General features: G+C 43.3%; 1 protein-coding gene across 1 annotated transcript in view; it reads left to right on the forward strand.

Annotated features, from left to right (window-relative positions):
• The first annotated feature begins 1375 nt into the window (after positions 1–1375).
• The window catches only part of ARID3A (AT-rich interaction domain 3A), a 196937-nt gene continuing 180327 nt past the window's right edge, over positions 1376–17985 (forward strand). The window contains exons 1-2 of the mRNA XM_082259034.1: positions 1376–1916; positions 7015–7258. Coding sequence (XP_082115160.1) covers positions 1555–1916; positions 7015–7258 — 606 coding nt within the window. The 5' untranslated portion in view covers positions 1376–1554. The remainder of the gene's footprint in view (positions 1917–7014; positions 7259–17985) is intronic.

Raw genomic sequence — 17985 nt, forward strand, 5'->3', positions numbered from 1 at the left:
AAAGATTTGGTCCTCTGAAATTGTTTTTGAAATTAATCGATGTAAATGTCTAAACCTCTGGTATTAAAATATTTGCTTGTGAGCCTGCTGCAGTCATTCAAAGGGATTAACACCTTGATTGTTGCCTTATTGAGAATGTAACAAAAGGGGTTTGACTACCCTAAGGTATTCTTAGATGTGATGACTGCATTAGTTTTCTTTTTTAGACTTGGTTTCCTTTATTCTCACCTGGTGATCCAGCCAGTAAGTCTGTTGTTTTTCAAAAGAGCACAAGCTGTCGAGGGGGGGGGGGGGGTGTTAAAGGGTGAAACATTATGTTTGTTTTATTCATGGAAAATTTTATCCTAAAAGAAAAAAAAAAAAAGTTTGCTGTAATTGCTTGTGGAACTGCACTAACACTCCCCTTCCCCAGGCTGATAATAATGCTGCTATCCAAATGTGTCTCTGTGGTCCATAAACCTGTCGCTTTTCAAAAGAATAAGCTCTCTTGCAGATTGTTTCAGATAGGGATGAGGCAAATCATTTAACACTGACATGGGTGTTTACAATGATCAGCTTTTATCTATGTAAAGCCTTATCCCCTAAAAAAAAAAAAAAAAACTTTGTTGTAATTGCTTATGAAGTGTTAGGTCCCTTTCACACATGGGAGTCCGCCGGCGGACTTTGTTTTTCTCAGCGGATGTGTTAGGCTCCGTTCACATCTAGGCGTTTTTGGGGAGTTTTCTGCTCTAGGATCAGCTCTCAAAACGCCCAACAAGACAAATCCTATTCATTTCAATGGCCCCTGTTCACATCTGAGCGTTTTGACGCTGTTTACAAAACGCCCAACGCTCAAAAAAGTACATGAGCTTCTTTTTGAGCAGATTACAGGCGTTTTCCATTGGTATCTATTCAATCAAAAAACGCCTGTAAATCGCGGTAAAAATCGCGGTTAAAAAACGCGCGAAAAACACTACGCTCAGGTGTGAATGTAGCCTTACTGGCCAGATAGCCAGGTAAAAACAGAGGGGGAAAAAAAAACAAATGCAGCGACCACATCTAATGATTGATAAGCTGCAAAACTTTAAATTTTTGGGTTTGATACCGCTTTAAAGTTTCATGCTCCAGGGCTGTCATTTGTACATTTTCCTTTATTGGTTGTGAGTCACTGATCTATTGCAGGCATGGGCTTATGAAATGTTTTTAGACTCTCAAAAGCAATTCAGCAATTTCAGCTTCCATTTTTAGATCATGCTGGGTTCTTTTCCATTAGCATTAAGCTGATTTTGTTGCAGTTCTTGTGGCAATCTGTTTCTAACAATTATTTTTGTCTCTTTTGCAGGGTCCTGGTATTGGCCATCTTTGAAGTAGGACATCCATTCTGGTAGTTGTTGGAAGAAGAGCAGATAATAAAGCATGAGGAGAGCAGCACTCTACCCAAGCTGAGTCCTCCCTTCTGCCTGGCTGCTTGGAATATTGGATTGTTGAACCCCACAGGTCTCTGTCAGCAAGTTTTAATTTCCTCAGAAGGTGGAGGAGGCAGTACGTGGCCCTCCTCGCCCGCCTCACCGCGCCATGAAGCTGCAGGCGGTGATGGAAACGCTACAGCGCCAGCAGCGGGCGCGGTTGCAGCAGGAGATGGCGGCAAGACAGCTTCAACAGGATTCAGTGGGAACTCCCTCTGATGGGGGTTATCCTGCAAATGGCACTGACGACACAGAACCAGAGGCCTTGAAAATACAGCGAGCACAGGCCGCAGCATTAGCCGCTATGAGGGCTGCTGCTGCTGGACTCAGCCAACAGCCAAGCCCTGCTGCCTCAGAAGAGGAAGAGGAGGAAGAAGAGGATGAAGGGGAGAGCATGCCATCTGAGGATGAGCGAGAAAGGGATGGTGAAAGTGAACATTACCAGGAGATGGGATCAGAGGATGAGGAACTGTGAGTGTTTAATGGAAGGAGATGCACCTTCCTGTTGAAGTATTGGCATTGGTTTGTGAGGCCATATACCTTTTTTATATGTCTCTGCTTGCCTTTTATCCTCTCTGTTGTACTTTGTTTACATTTTTTACTTTTTTCCTAGAGAGTCTGTATCATTACCTACTAGAATAAGAAACATAGTGTAAAAGGTATATGTGAAGGCAAAACTTTTTTATATTTTGAATTAGAATACATTTTTTGCTGTCTGTGGCCTGTTGGGGAGATTTTTTCTCTTCCTGTCAACAACAGGAACTGGGAGGAAATCTTATCTGAAGTCAATAGAATTCTTCCTGCATCGCATTCAACTCTCAAGCAGTTCACACTGCCATATGGGAATCGCTGGGGGTGTCAATACAAAGTTAACGACACCCCCAGATCAGATCGCATATCGCAGTGTGACCTGTCAGTTTGAACATGAATCGGATCACATAGGTGTGAACAGCCATGTGATCCAATTCTGGTGCGGACCCAAAAAAGGGTCGTGTGCAAGTTCTGTGTCTGGATGTGATGCAAATTCAGACATACAATCTGTATGGCTGAATTTGCATCACACAGACATTACATGTGATTTGCCATGCAGTGCGCACCGAATCACATGCCACGTCTGTCATCGCATATATGTGAACCGGGACTTGCACAGTTGTAACCAGGACCGGTTTCCTCACCAATATTTTCCCCTCACCTCTTGCTTGGGTGACAATTAGAACATGTTGACTTTCCCCTCACTTCCTGTCCCGGTAACAATGGTTATTCAGACAAAGGGGCAAATAATGGTAATAAAAGGGTTTAACCCTTCCATACGCTATCCAGAACTAAAAACTAGTGGTGCACCGAAATTTCGGCAACCAAAATTTTAGGGCGAAAATGGGCCTATGGTCATATATGCTGAAAATGAATGGCCGCTGCAGCAGCGGCTTTCACTTTAACTTGTATGGTGCGTGACGGGCCGTGGCCGGGTCCCAAACCCTGCCATTTGTACCTCCTCGCCCGCTCTGTGCTAGACTGGTTGCTAGAATTGACAGCTGCCTGGCGTCTAGCAACCAGTGACATCACGGTCCCGAGGGAAAAGCGAGGCTGAGAAGAGGACCCAGCATGCAGAGCGGAGGAGGATCTTCTTTGCCCCCCCCCCCTCTTTACTGACTCTCTGGCTCCACCCACCTCCTCCCTCCATCTTCTACTGTATGGCCGCTGTGGATAGGAAGGACAGGAGTAGAACCAGAGTCAACCTGCTATCTGTGGGGAATAGTGAGTGACAACATGTTATGTGTTATGATGTACATCATTGTTTCCCTATACTTAGCTACCCCCGGGCACTATACCTGTATAATACAGCTATGGGACAGGTATATAGTGCCAGGAGCATCTATATACAGGCTGTAACTATTTTAAAATTATTTGGGGGAAAAAAAGTAATTTTTGGTTTTCGGCCAAGGGCATCCTGAATTTTCGGTTTCTGTTTTCGGCCCAGAATTTTCATTTTGGGCGATCCCTATTAAAAACAAAAGTTTTGCCTTTACACACACTTTAGAAACACCTGGAAACCTTAGGCAAAGCAAAGCGCTTACTAATGGGCCATACACACAATACAATTGTCTTTTGGATTTTTTCCTTTAGATTTACCAAAACCAAATAATATGAGGTCAAATCGAAACACTTTCAATTTGTATGCAATCAGTCAGGCCCTTACACTACATTGTTGAAGGTAAATCTAAAGGAAATCTGACAACAAAAGTTGTATAGTGTGTATCCTGCTTAAGAATGCGGCTCTTCTTTGCTACAGAATGATTGTATTATTTCCCAGTCTGTTTATTTAATATGTCAAATTTGTTTTCCCAGTACGTAATGTAGAGCAACCTACTCTTTTGCTTAGCAGTTTAGGCGAATTTTAGAATCTTCTAAGTTCTAAAGAAAAATTAGGACCGACCTGCCGCCTCAGCTTGGTAGACCTTGCAGTCCTAACTGATTTGGATGGATTTTCAATTCACCCGTATAGTTTAAACACCTTTTTCCTTTAATCTGCTCTGGTTTAGTCACATGATCCAGAAGTAGTGGCTTCCCTGTGTCCGTGAGCAGGAGGCGCTGATAACGGAGGCATTGAAAGCTGGCGGGGCCACATTTTTAATAGGACTTATATTTTAAGCCTATGCTTCCTATTTAAAGTAACCCTGTCAAGGGGGAGGGGTGGGGGTAAACAATGGAAAAAGAACTAACCTCAACAGAAAGTAGCATTATTCCTATCTGTCCGACAGCTTGTTTGATATACTTTGCTGTGTGGCAAAGCACCCAGCGCTGATGCTTTGCCACATTTATGAGTGTGTAGCATAGCATATCCCCTGCTGAACCCCTAAATCAATATTGTGTCTTGTAGTGACTAAGGCTCAGCACAAGGAATCACAGCAGCCAGTATAGGGAAGGGGGGCTTCTATTTGACTAGCCTGAATTTTTGTTTTAGTTCAACCCAATGGGCTGAACGAAAGAAAAACTGACAAATCGCTGTACTAACACAAGCAATGTTAGTATAGCGATTTCTAACCCCCCTCCACCAGAACACAGTGGTCTGCACTCACAGCCATTGGCTGCAAGCACTGTAATGCCTCGTACACACGCATCGATTATTGGCCGGGAATTTTCGGCCAACGTCCGATCTGCCGATTTTCGGCTTGTTAGTATGATGCTTTCGACAACCGACTCCGACTTTTTGGCCGAAAAAAATCTGGTGTGCAGACTATAAAATTTTTGTTGGCCGTCAACACAACGGCCGATTTTCGTGCAGTCAGTACAGATTTCGACAGGGAAAAATCTGATGAGCAAGTCTGGGCATGCTCAATGAAGAAAAAAAACACAAAGAAAGCAACCCAACACATGACATCACTTCTGAAGTAGAATTTTGTTGGGCGAGAAAATTTGTGTGCAGTCTAGGCACATTCCAACCAACAAAACACAACTTGGACAAAAGTCGGACGATCGGTCGGCCGATAATCGTTGCGTGTGTGCTGGGCTTTAGGCTGCTGGTCGGCTGCTTGTTTTCAAACATGCCTATTCAATAGAAGCCGGTTGTGAGATCAGGTTCTGTCACACAAGCAGCTGTACACACGAGCCGACAGCCAGTTTCTACTGTAATGGCTGGTTTCAGACGATATTCAACATGAGGCCAGGAGCTGTGCTACACAGTAACTTTAAGGCCTCTTGCACACTGCAGCCTGAAAAAGCTCAGTACAATGTTTTTTACGGAGCTAAAATGTAGCCCATTATTTACGAAACAAGCTCCAAGTATTCCTATAGGAAAATCTGCATTCCCGGTCAGTATTTTTTGTGCGCGCTACGCGCATAAATATGAGTTTTCCCTAGGAAAGAACTGTGCACACAAATGCGCAACAAACTTCCAAACTTGTGTCCCAGAAGCTCAAACATCAGTACCATGTGCAAGAGGCATCCATTTTTCTTGCATATTTTACCCCCCTGCCATGATTTTAACAGTCTGTAGTTCATTTATCACTATATTTTTGTTTTTAGACCTTCTTCTTTTTTTTTCTTTATATTGCTGATGCTATTTCCTAAGCACTATATAGAGAAAATGAAAACATTTTATCGTTCTTTCCAGGAACTTGTTTACCATCTGATAAACTAGCCACAGTCATACAGATGAACACACACCATAGAGCCAAAAGCCAATGAACAAACAATGCTTTTCACAGCTTTTTGTATGTTGAGAGGAAATGGGGGTACATAAAAGTTTCCCCCCCACAAAATAAAACGCTATAAAGTTACCGTGTTTAGTTAGGACATCGGCTCTGCTGAGCAAAAATGTCAAACTCCTAGCTGCCTTGTTGGGCCCCTGACCTGGCTTTTACTTTGATAAGGATTGAAGGGAATGACTGATATGTCTGCGTGTATAATGGTGACCTATACATAATGGTATTAAGGGTATACAGTAGTTGTTAGTTTAAATCATTACGTGTATTTGTATCACAAATATCTTCACTGGTGTCCAATGTGCTGAACCGTTAGGTAGCGTTGTGGCAATGCTTGGTGCCCTGTATATGACCTGGTGAAGCAGTGCGTGCCAGAAGCTGCCAGCAAGCCTGAGAATGTTGGCAGCTGGTCAAAGGCGGTTAGAAACCTCAGACAGATAGGAAGTTTTTGAAGTTGCAGCTCTCTGTTCACACAGTTTGTGCCAAGTTACTGTGTACACAGGGATTTTTGTAGCTCTACTGGATCAGTGTCATGTTTATTGCTCTTATGTAACTTCATTAATCATTGCAGACCATGATACTGTAAGATTAGAAGTAGCTAGGGATTTTTTTTTTTTTTTGTGTTTTTTTACAGTGCCTCAGGGAGCCTTCTAGCACTTCAATCTTTAATAGTTCTTTCAGTTGTTGATGAGCATAAAAAAAAAATATAATTCACTACCTTTTTTTTTTGCTGGTAATTATAATGTTAATTCTTCAAACATGCATTTTTTTTTTTTTTATTGAAAGTGCTATTAAAACCACAACAGTACAATCTGTCTTTATATGCAGTAAAGCATGCTTGTTATACTCACTGTGGAACCTAAGGGGTTAATCCTGATCAACGTGTAAAAAGGCTGTTTGGTCCTATCTTCTCTGATCCTCCCCTTCCACTGTCCCTAATCTATCTCCTGATAGTACAGAGCCTTGAGGGCACTCTGCACATGTTCAGATTGGTGTGTATTGCGAGTGTTTGTTTTTTCTTTTTTTGGAAGGGTGCATGGGATCAGCACTGTCCAGACAGTCTGATGGGGGGGGGGGGGGATTCAGGGGTCATGCTGCCTTAGAGGACAGTCAGAGAGGAATGAAAATTCCTCCTACAAGCTTTAACCAGTACGCTAATAGAAGTCACAAGACTGTTATATTCTGCTAATGAGAAAAGGTGTTTAGCAGTTTAATTTACTAAATAATTGCATTTCCATGTTCGGTGTATGGTGGGAGACCAGATATAGTGAATGCTGGGTTTAGCAACACTTTTTAATGAAAAGCTGGACTGCAGGTTGTGTATTACTCCTGGATTTCATTAATATAACTTTATTTTTTTCCTTTAGGAAGGGGAAATGGGATGAAGATGATTTTGAGGATGAGGAAGATTATGAAGACATGGAAGAGGGTGTAGATGTAGGTGAGGCTGGCAGATCTAAAGATGTAGCTCTTCCCACAAAACACCCTGCCCAACAAGCCTTACCAGCACAGCGCTCCTCGATGGGAGCAGAGCGCCCAGGTCTGCCCCATAATGCACACCCTCAAGTTCAAGACCATGGGGACTGGACATATGAAGAACAGTTCAAGCAGGTTGGTGACTTAAAAACAATACATGTTTATTAAACTTTGCCAAATGTTTGATCGCATATTTGCAATAGCAATTTGTGGTGTGTGTGTGTTGTGTTTTTTTTTTTTTTTATTTGTTTGTTTATTTTATAATTGATTTGCGTTTTTACAATGTTGAATCGTTAACAGATTCAGATGTTTTCTTCTTAAGGCTCGGTTCACACTTATGCGATGCGGGAAGGCTGTGAATTCGCAGCCTGTTCCCGCATCGCAAACGCATCCTTGGCAGTTCACACTGCCATATGCGATACGCTGGGGGTGTCAATGTAATCTTAACGACACCCCCAGTTTGATCGCATATCGCAGTGCGATCTTACAGTTCGCACAGGATCGGATCGCACAAGTGTGAACCACTGTGCGATCCGATCCTGATGAGGCTGGAAAAAAGGGTCATGTGCGTGTTTGGTGTGGATACAGTGTGAATTCAGCCATAGAAAGTGTATGGCTGAATTTGCATCCACACATCCGATTGCATGTAATGAAGGAGCAGTGCGCTCCGACATTACATGCGATCGCTGCAGCCGCACTAGTGTGAACCGGCACGAAAGGGTAGCTTTACTTTTAAAATAACTGCCGGCTGTCGTCAAACTTGTTCTTAAACAGTGCAGCATGAGTGCTGTGTTTACTGCGTTTTTCTATTGTGAGCAGAATGCAGGGTCAGTGCATAAGGCAGCATGCATGGCGTACTGCACAAACACATGATTGCAGCTAGCTAAAGTTACTAAAAAACACTGTGTGATGGGTCTTGTAGTCAGCCACTCTTCTTGGCTTTCTCTCCGCTGATATCTACATGCATAGTCAGCCAAGATCAGCATTACTGTCTTTTTGCACAATCCTAGACCAAAATTCCAGCAGAAAGCGGATCATGCCTGCTTATCTGAGTACACTCTTGTGTCTGTGGGCATTCTTAGACTGTGGTGGGTTAAAGAGAAAAGCTGTTTATTGATGAGTCCGTTTCCATTCAGAGAGTGCTGCCCAGACTTGTGGCCGGCTCCTTAGTCTGACATTCTTGGGTAGGAATGACCAGTATATATTCAGTACTGACATTCTCATTGATGCCTGAAGGTGGGCTGGAGAATTGTTTAGTAGAAAATGTGTGTGGACAGTTCAGCTCTTTAGATTCTTCTTTTTTTTTTTAGATATATCTTATATTTAGATGTATATCAGAAAAATCAGTCTTCCAAGCTGTTTAGACAAACTAACTTTAAAATTAAACAACAGAAAATGTTAATGAGGTTCTGCATCAAGATTTTCACTTCGCTAAATCCAATCTTCAAAAATTACCTGTTATACATTCGAATACCTCAAGAATGTGTTAAAATAAATATAAGTATGTATGTATGTATGTATGTATGTGTGTGTGTGTATATATATAATATATATATATATATATATATCTCCATCATTCTTGAGGTTTTATATATCTATCTGATAATCCATAAGATGTACTGTACATGCAATCTGGGATTTGTAGTTATCCAGTCTCTATAATGTTAAACTAACTACAGGGAAATATAGGACTTCTAAAAAACGTAATTCAGTACTTTTAATGTTCTATATGTTGAGGCGCTAGCTTGAATACAATGTGAACACAAATGACCATATGCAATAACTGCGTGTATACAAATCCTTGCACACAATGTGAATCACAAAAACAGACAAAATCAATAATTGACAACTGTAAAAAAAAAGTCCATGTGTTAATGACTATTTAAACGAAAACAAAAAGCGATTATTGATAGTGATGATCCTTTTTACATTGACATCAAAAACTTTTGGTAGGCCCTTTCTACCATTTATTCAGTAATTTTTTTCCAGTTGGCACTCCTAGTGTTCTACCAAATAAATTGTGTTATTTATTAGTTGAAATACTGGAGGAGGAGAATGTCTGTTTTGTATTTCTGATGCTTTGTATAACAAAGGAATCAACCCAATAAATACATGTTTTTAATTTTATGTGTATGAAGGTTCGAATTGGAATTGGCTGTGGGTACCCGTTTGAAAAAATAAATGTAATTGAGTAGACAAAAAGTGAAATTGTTTTCAGTAATCCCATAGAGGACGACGCATTAAATCTGTGCTTTTCCCATCAATGTTTTGTGTGCAGTGCTCAAGTTGTACATTTTTTATTCATTCTGTGCATACAGTACAGTACAGTCTACGGCTAGATTTGTCAATTTTTTGCACAGAGCCACGGCCTATACAAGTCCAGCTGCTAAATTCTGGCTTGCTACCTTCTTTTTTTTTTTTTAGCCTGTTGTCTACAACACTATTGACTTTTACACGTATGTATCCTTGATGTTTAAAAAGGAGAGCACTAGTTCAGCTGTTGTCAACGTTGTGGCATTTTTGTGTTGCGTTGTAACTGTATGCTGTCACATTGTCATTCTGTCTAGCAGCAAGGTATTGCGTGACTAGATCCTTGTTTATATCACTCTGCTTCCCTTCTCCTCCCCTGATAATGCTTCTCTGTGTGGGTTTTTCTCTCTCACTTCCTGTAAAGGGGGGAGGGAGTAGGGTGTGACTGTGTGCTGGGTGGGCACAGAAGGGGTAAACTGGAGGTGTGTTTGTCTATGACTGACAGAAAAAAAAGTCTCTTTTTTGTATAGACACTTGCAGTGGGCTGCTTTCTTCGTGAGGCTAGTATGGTAGATCTGCATGAATACCATTCTGAGATCTGTTTAGTACAAGCCCTTTTAAACCTGACATACAAAGTGGTAGTGAATGTGTTTTTTTTTTTTTTTATGAAACTAGAATCTCAATTCATCAGGTTTAATGAACAGTTTTATTCTGTATATTGTTGAATCGTTCTGAAAACACGTCATTGTTGACTGTTATGCAAATAGATGTCACTGAGCTCTGCCATGTCACTGCTCAAGCAAGAACTGTAATAGTTACTCAGTTAAATGTGTGTATCTCATTTTGTGCTGGACAGGAAATACTAAAACTGTGGGACTGATCAGTTTGTCTGAAATAAGAACTGTCTTTGCTGACTCATCTCCACTAATCAGATTTTCCTTTTTATTCCTGGACAGTATTTTAAATGATTGAATGCTAAAAGGCCCTGTGTGTTCTGCTCATTTTAGCTTTGCATTTTCTTGCTATTAGTAATTTATTATTATAGGACTAAAACCACAATGTCACTGCTCTAGCACTAAAACTGGGCTGAGATTTTCAGTTGCCTGAACCTGTGATTTATCCCACTCAGACTTGGCCGACAGTATGGAAGTCCCTTTCAGGGCCAATGATTCCTGCATCAGTTCCAGTGGGATCATTTTGCATCAGGAAGAAAACATACATACATGTACAATTTTTATTATATAAGGTCTTTCACACTGTTTTCTGCAGTAAAGCACATGTATTTTACTGCTTGATTTCAAGTTGGAAAAACGGTTCACTACTGTACACTGCAGCTTAGGGTACTTTAAAAAGGGGGGAAAAAAGGACGTAGAATTTTTGTGTATTTCTGCTTGTTAAACAAGCTTGTTGAAATAATTGGTAAATGTACAAAATGTGTTATGTACAATTTTTAAATGACTATGCTGAATGTTTCTCCCTTACTTTGAACGATGCATAGATACATGCTTAAAATGGGGAGTGAGGGTGGGATTCATAGACACGTGCAGAAATATGCAAAAACTCATACGGGTAAAAGGGTCTAATAAACTTCTTGCCTGACCTTCTAAAGTAGATGTAAACCCAAATATTATTACTATTATTATTATACAGGATTTATATAGCACCGACAATATATGCAGCGCTCTACAGCATAAGGGCAGACAGTGGTGCACCGAAAATTTCGGCAACCAAAATTTTCGTCCAAAAACTGGCCTATCCCATTTTGGCTGAAAACGGGTCGTATATGCCAAAAATGAATGGCCGCCGCAGCAGCTGCTTTCACTTTAACTTATATGGTGCGTGACCAGCCGCGGTCAGCTTCCGAGACCCGCTGTTTGTACCTCCTCGCCCGCCCTTTGCTAGACTGGTTGCTAGAATCGCCAGCCGCCTGTCGTCTAGCAGCCAGTAGCGTCACGGTCCCGAGAGGAAAGCGAGGCAGAGAAAAGGACCCAGCATGCAAAGTGGAGGAGGATCTTCCTCGTCTGCGCCTATTACTGACTCTCTGCCTCAACCCACCTCCTCCCTCCATCTTCTACTGTATGGCCGCTGCGGATAGGAAGGACAGGAGCAGAACCAGAGTCAACCTGCTATCTGTGGGGAACAGTGAGTGACAACATGTTATGTGTTATGATGTACATAATTGTTTCCCTATACTTAGCTACCCCTGGCACTATACCTGTATAATACAGCTATGGGACAGGTATATAGTGCCAGGAGCATCTATATACAGGCTGTAACTATTTTAAAATTATTTGGAGGAAAAAAGTCATTTTCGGTTTCCGGCCAAGGGCATCCTGAATTTTCAGTTTCTGTTTCAGCCCAGAGTTTTCATTTCAGTGCATCCCTAGCAGACAATACAATTTAATACAATTACAATACAATTTAATACAGTAGGAATCGGAGAGCCCTGCTCGTTGGCGCTTACAATCTAAGGGAGGGTCAAGAGATACAAAAGGTAATAACTTGGTGGGGACCAGATAGGTTTCTCCAATGAGGAGGAAGTTGCAGTAGTCAAGGCGGGAGATGACAAGAGAGTGAATTAGAAGCTTTGTGGTGTTATTGGTTTGGAAGGAGCGTATCTTGGAGATATTGAGGGGGCAAGAGTTGGGCAGTGAATGGATGTTGGGCTGAAAGGATAGTTAAGGATTATATCTAGAACTTTGGCTTGCGTGACTGGTTAATAGATGAGCGGTTGATTTTGACAGAGAAATCTGGGGGAAGAGGCACATGGAGAGAAAATATATTAAGAGCTCAGTTTTGGATAGATAGGAGAGGTCCAAGAACAGAACTTTGGGGAACCCTGACAGAGAAAGGAAGAGAAGTGGGAATAGAATTGTAAGTGACACTGAGGGTGTTGTCACATAGGTAGGATGAGGCCAAGTGAAGAGTACAGTCACAGAAACCAAAGAAGTGGAATTTTTTTTTCTTTTTGAGGAGGGGGTGGTCCACTGTGTCAAAGACAGCAGAGAGATCCAGAAGTAGGAACACAGAATAGTGTCTATTGGTTTTAACCATTCGCAGATTGTGAGTTTAAGGAGAGCAGTTTCTGTGGTGTGCTGAGGGCGAAATCCAGACTGAAGGGGATCAAGAGTAGACCAAACATTTAACGAGTTTGGAGGAAAAACAGAACAAGGAGATGGGGGGCATAGGTAGGATTAGTGGGGTCCAGTGAGGGCTTTTTAAGGATTGGGGTCAATAGAACCTGGGATGAATGAGGGAAGTAATGATTGTACCTGTGGACATGGGGTGTTAAGTGAGGGAGGCACCTGTGCGTTGCAGATCTCCTCAAGAATTGTATCAATCTAATTTTAGTGCTTGCCGATCTCCTGGGTGGTTAGTGGGGGGTGGCAGTGAAAGACGAAGTGGCAGTGAAGGACGAAGAAGAGTTGAAGGTTGAGAAGAGTTGACAGAAACTGGATGAGAAGGTGGTAATAAGTGACCAAATGGGTCGGCTTGGCAGTGAGGAGGCTGGAATAGTATTTTTGGAGGCCAGATTTATTTTGATTTAAGTCCTCTATTTGCCAAGGTTTTAGGGGGCAGGCCCTGATTCTGTGTGTAGTGAGGTGGGCGAGCTTGTCTGGGGAGGATAACCATGAGCTGTTGAAGACCGATATGGCTAGGTTGGGGCAGAACAGGGGTGAGATTTTGTCATAGAGGTAGTCGGTAGAGAAGGATTGAGGTGGCAAAGGTTTCTACGGGTAACTGTTAGGCGGTTGAAGGGAGAGGAGGTGGAAGAAAGGGAGAGAGCAAAGCAAAAATAAGGTGATCGGAGTGTAGGAGAGTATTATTGGAGAGGTTGCACTGATTGCACAGATGGAATACAAGGTCAAGGGTGTTGACATCTGAGTGAGTAGGAACCTGTATCCATTGCTTTAGGTCAAGAAAGGAGGTTAGATTGAGAAGTTTAGAAGTAGCAGTAGTATTAGCTAGGGATTAGGGATGTTAAAGTGAAGCAGAGAAGACATCAAGGAACGTTGAAGGGGTGGTAGATTTTAGCAATTTTTAGAGACATTAGAGAAAACTGACAAATACAATGTGCCCTAAAAGAGGAGAGTGTCAGAGAGGGAGATGGGTGAAGTACCTGATAGGGGCTGCATGGGGCTAGGATTTCCACTCCACATTACTTAGTCCGCTAGGCAGTAGCTGTACTATCAGGGTCGCAGCGGGTGCGCTTGCGACTGGGCCCTGGAGTTCCACCACTGAGGGGGCGCCCGCCAGCCCCCGTTCTCTTACCACGGCGTGAGGGGGCCCGTCCGCCCGCCTGCCTGACTGTTCTGGCTACTGTAACTGCCCTCCCCGATCGTTGCACCGCACTGTGCGAGGGGGGTGTCTACAATGGCCGGTTGCTAAGAGGAGTCTTCTGCTGCCTGCACCGCCCTCAGCCCTGCCGATTCCTCAGTCTCCAATAACAGAGAAGGCTGATGCAGTGAGGCAGGGGTGGACGCTAAAAGAAAGTCAGCTGACCAGGATGATACCACCACTAATCCCACCCCTCCTCCACCCCCCCCACCATCGCCCCCACTGATCCCTCTCCACCATTGCGCCCCTTCACCACCGCCATTGATCCCACCCCCCTTCCAGCCATCACCCCCTCACCGCCGCCATTGATCCCACCCCACCATCCACCCCCCTCACCACCGCCACTGATCCCACCCCCTCACCAGCGCCGCCACTAATCTCACCCCCTTCACCACCTCTGATCATACCCCCCTCCCCACCACCGTGGCCACTGATCGCATCACGCCGCCACTGATACCACTTCCTTCCCCACCACCGCCGCCACTAATCTCGCCCCCCCTTCACCACCTCTGATCATACCCCCCTCCCCACCACCGTGGCCACTGATCCCACCACCGCCGCCACTGATACCACCCCCTTCCCCACCACCGCCGCCACTGATCCCACCCCTCTCCCCACCATTGCCGCCACCGATCCCTTGCCTCTCCCTACCATTGCCGCCACTGATCCCTTGCCTCTCCCCACCATTGCCGCCACTAATCCCTTGCCTCTCCCCACCATTGCCGCCACTAATCCCTTGCCTCTCCCCACCATTGCCGCCACTGATCCCACCCCCTTCCCCACCATTACCACCATTGCCGCCGTTGAAACCAGAAACAGAAATGTTTTACTTTGCTATACATTGGAAAAAAAGTGTCAACAATATGCTTTTTCGGGGGGGGGGGGGGGGGCTTCATGATTTCTTGCATCGGGGGCCCTGAGAAATCTATTTATGCCTCTGCCACTGGGTCTGGGGGAGTAAGTCCAGAGAAGGCCACCATAGTAGAGGGAAGCAGGAGAAGCATTGTGGGAATCTTGAAAGGTTTTGGTAATGGGAATCAGGTTAACCGCTTGCCGACTGCGCACAGTATATTTACTGCGGCAGTCGGCCCCGGCCAGGCAGAGTGACGTAGGTCTACGTCGCTCGCCTGTCACTCCTTCCAGAGCCAATAGCGGGCGGGCGCGGAGGAGTGGCTCGTTCACGGAGGAGTGCGGGAGTGTGACTGGCGGACCCGATGTCCGCCGGTCACACTACGATTGCCGGTACAGCGGGAGAAAGACAGAGCGGCTTATGTAAACAAGCCGCCTGTCAGTTCTCCCTGTGTAAAAGTGAAAATAAGACAGTTCTACTATGTAGAACTGTTGATCTTTGTTTTTACACTAGTAGACCTGTCCCTGCACAGTTAGAAACACGCCCCTAGGACACCCTTAACCCCTCCCTGTCCAATACTGTTAACCCCTTCCCTGCCAGTGTCATTTTTGCAGTAACAGTGCATATATATAGCACTGATTACTGCAGTAATGTCACTGGTACCCCCAAAAGTGTCAAAAATGTCAGTCAAGGGTCCGATCTGTCCGCCGCAATGTCGCAGTACCGCAAAAAAAATCACAGATCGCCGCCATTACTCGTTAAAAAAAAAAACACCAAAAATGACAAAAATCTTTCCCTTTGTTAGTAAACGCGATAACTTTTGCGCAAACCAATCAAAATACGCTTTTTGCGATTTTTTTTTTTTTTTTTTTTTTTTTTTTTTTTTTTTTTACCAAACATAGGTAGCGTAAAACAAATTGGCCGAAAATTTTAAAAAATTTTGATTTTTACATTTTTTTGGGGGGGAATTTCATATAAAAAAAAGTGAAAAATATTGTTGTTTTTGCAAAAATTACGCTCTTTTTTTTGTTTATAGCGCGTGATCAAAAAATCGCACAGGTGATCAAATACCACCAAAAGAAAGCTCTGTTTGTGGGAAAAAAAGGACGTGAAATTAATTTGGGTACAGCGTCGCACGACCGCGCGATTGTCCGTTAAAAGTCACGCAGTAAAAAATCGCAAAAAAACCCCTGGTCTTTTAGCAGGAAAATCCTCCGGTGGTAAAGTGGTTAAAGGAGTTTGTGATAAAGAGTCATGGAGGGAGGCAAGTTTGTTACAGAGTGGGCATTCCAGAGGGCGCAGGAGAAGGGGGTATCTGGCTTTGTGAAGCTGAGGAATGGAAACTAAGTTCTGTGGATTGTGGCTGCTGCCAGAGAGTGTAGGGTGATAGGAGCGTTGGGCACAGTTAAATGATGGAGGTCCAGGGTTTGGAGATATGTCACCAGATGTTAGGAGAAGCAGAATAGTGAGGGAGGTAATATGGGAGCCTGATTTATATGAAAGGACATAACCCCAGCTTCCTGGAAGTTTTCTCAGCATGTCGGTGTAGAATTAGTAGGAGTTGGTGATTGTAGTAATAGGGAGAGGATAGAAGGGAGATATACGTGTGTAACCTGTGGAGTGGAGAAGAGGGGTGAAGGAAAGAGTTTTTAAGGAGAGCGTACACAACTGCCAGAAGGAGTGGTGGAGCGTGCATGTTGAAGAGTAGGAGTGCTGAATAGAGAGACTGGGTCAGCTGCAGCCTGTTTGGTGCTTTTCAGTGCAGTTTGCTCTGTGCAATTGCTGAAGTGGAGAGCTTGAAGTGCATATCACTTGTAAAAAGGAAAGAGAATCACTTAAGGGAAGAACACCAGCAACGTATAGAATGACAGTTTGCTAAAGAACTATGTATCCTAAAAAAATTGCCTGCATTTTTTTTTTATCCTTTTTAGATATCAGCACTGGCATTACTACTGTCTACATAGACCCCAGCACTGGCTGCATGCCATTTCCAAGGGGAGGGTATCCTAATGACAACAGTGGGCTTTGCCTACATGTAATGTGTGCTGAAACAGCCACTTGTAGTCTTAAGTAGAAGTCTGTGTGACCACATGGCAGTGCAGGAGCACAGGTGGAGTCAAGGATAGTGTGTTGTCACCTATAACAGGAAATGCCGGAACATGGACCTCCATGGCAGGGTCACCAGATATTATTTTATGAAAGCTGCAGATTTAACACCATTAAAAATGACTATTGGAATTGTATGTTAAAGCTTTTATATGTAATTTTAGTAATTACCAGCAACAGGAAGATTTATTGCAATTAAAATGCACCTATCAAACTTCCTCAAAAGAGCGATCCACCACAGATCCCTCTTCAGAGGGCGTTGCAAGTGTAAACGAGTCTTTAGTCAGTGAGAAATATTCTGACCAATTATTTTCATTATTACTTGCCCTGAGTTGGAGACCTCAGCCCCTCTGCTTAAATTGGCCTATTGCATGAACAAGGAGCATTCATTACAGATCATGCATGTCTATAGGCATATTTTCAGTAATGCAAGGTTTCTTTTTAAAGGAGAAAAACTGATTGATGTAGTTTGATTTTAATTTTAGAAAAGTGGTGAGAATTGGCATTCAGAATGTTTCCTGCAAGTTGTTTTTAGACAGTGAGCTGGCTTCCTGTAGAGTGGTGGGTATTTACCTTCGCATAGTAAGGATGCATTAAACTTCTTTTTGTGTGTGGGGGAGGTTGTTTAAACTTTGATTAATGCAAGTTGGAACATTTAGGCTTCATGCACACTGGACATGATAAAAATGCCAGTAGTGTTGCTGCAGCATTTTTGCAGTAGCTTTTTTTTTTTTTTTTAAGCAAAACTATACTCCCACAAAAGCTTATGGCTCAAAAACGCTGATAAATGCTGAGTAGCTGCGTTTTTCAGCGTTTTTAAGCTTTTATCAGACTTGGAGCGTTTTTACAGCTGAAAAACTCCAAAACCAACTACTACTGGGTTTTTTTTCCCAGCCTGAAAACACTTCACCAAAAAATGCTTTTAACAGCCTATGTGTGCATGGACACACAGGATAACATTCTGGGGAGTTTACTGGCTGCTGAAAAAAGAAATACCTGAAACCAAAAACAGCAGCTGTGAAAACGTTCAGTGTGTATGAGGCCTTAGGTCTTCTGTTTGATTTCAGTAAGTACACAGCTATACAATATAACAATATTGGTCCTGTTAAAGTGATATAGAGTCTCGATCCACACTAGCGCGACTTGTCAGGTGACTTGTCAGCCTGACAAGTCGCGGTCCATTGACTGCTACAGGAGCCGTTCTAATAGGAGCGACACAAGTCACTCCGACTTAGAAAAAGGGTCCTGTACTACTTCGGGGCGACCTCGGAACGACTTGCATAGACTTCCATTATGTGAAGTCCCTGCAAGTCGCTCC

This window comes from Pelophylax lessonae (genome assembly GCF_965119305.1).
Source record: "Pelophylax lessonae genome assembly, chromosome: 1".
NCBI classification, from domain to species: domain Eukaryota; kingdom Metazoa; phylum Chordata; class Amphibia; order Anura; family Ranidae; genus Pelophylax; species Pelophylax lessonae.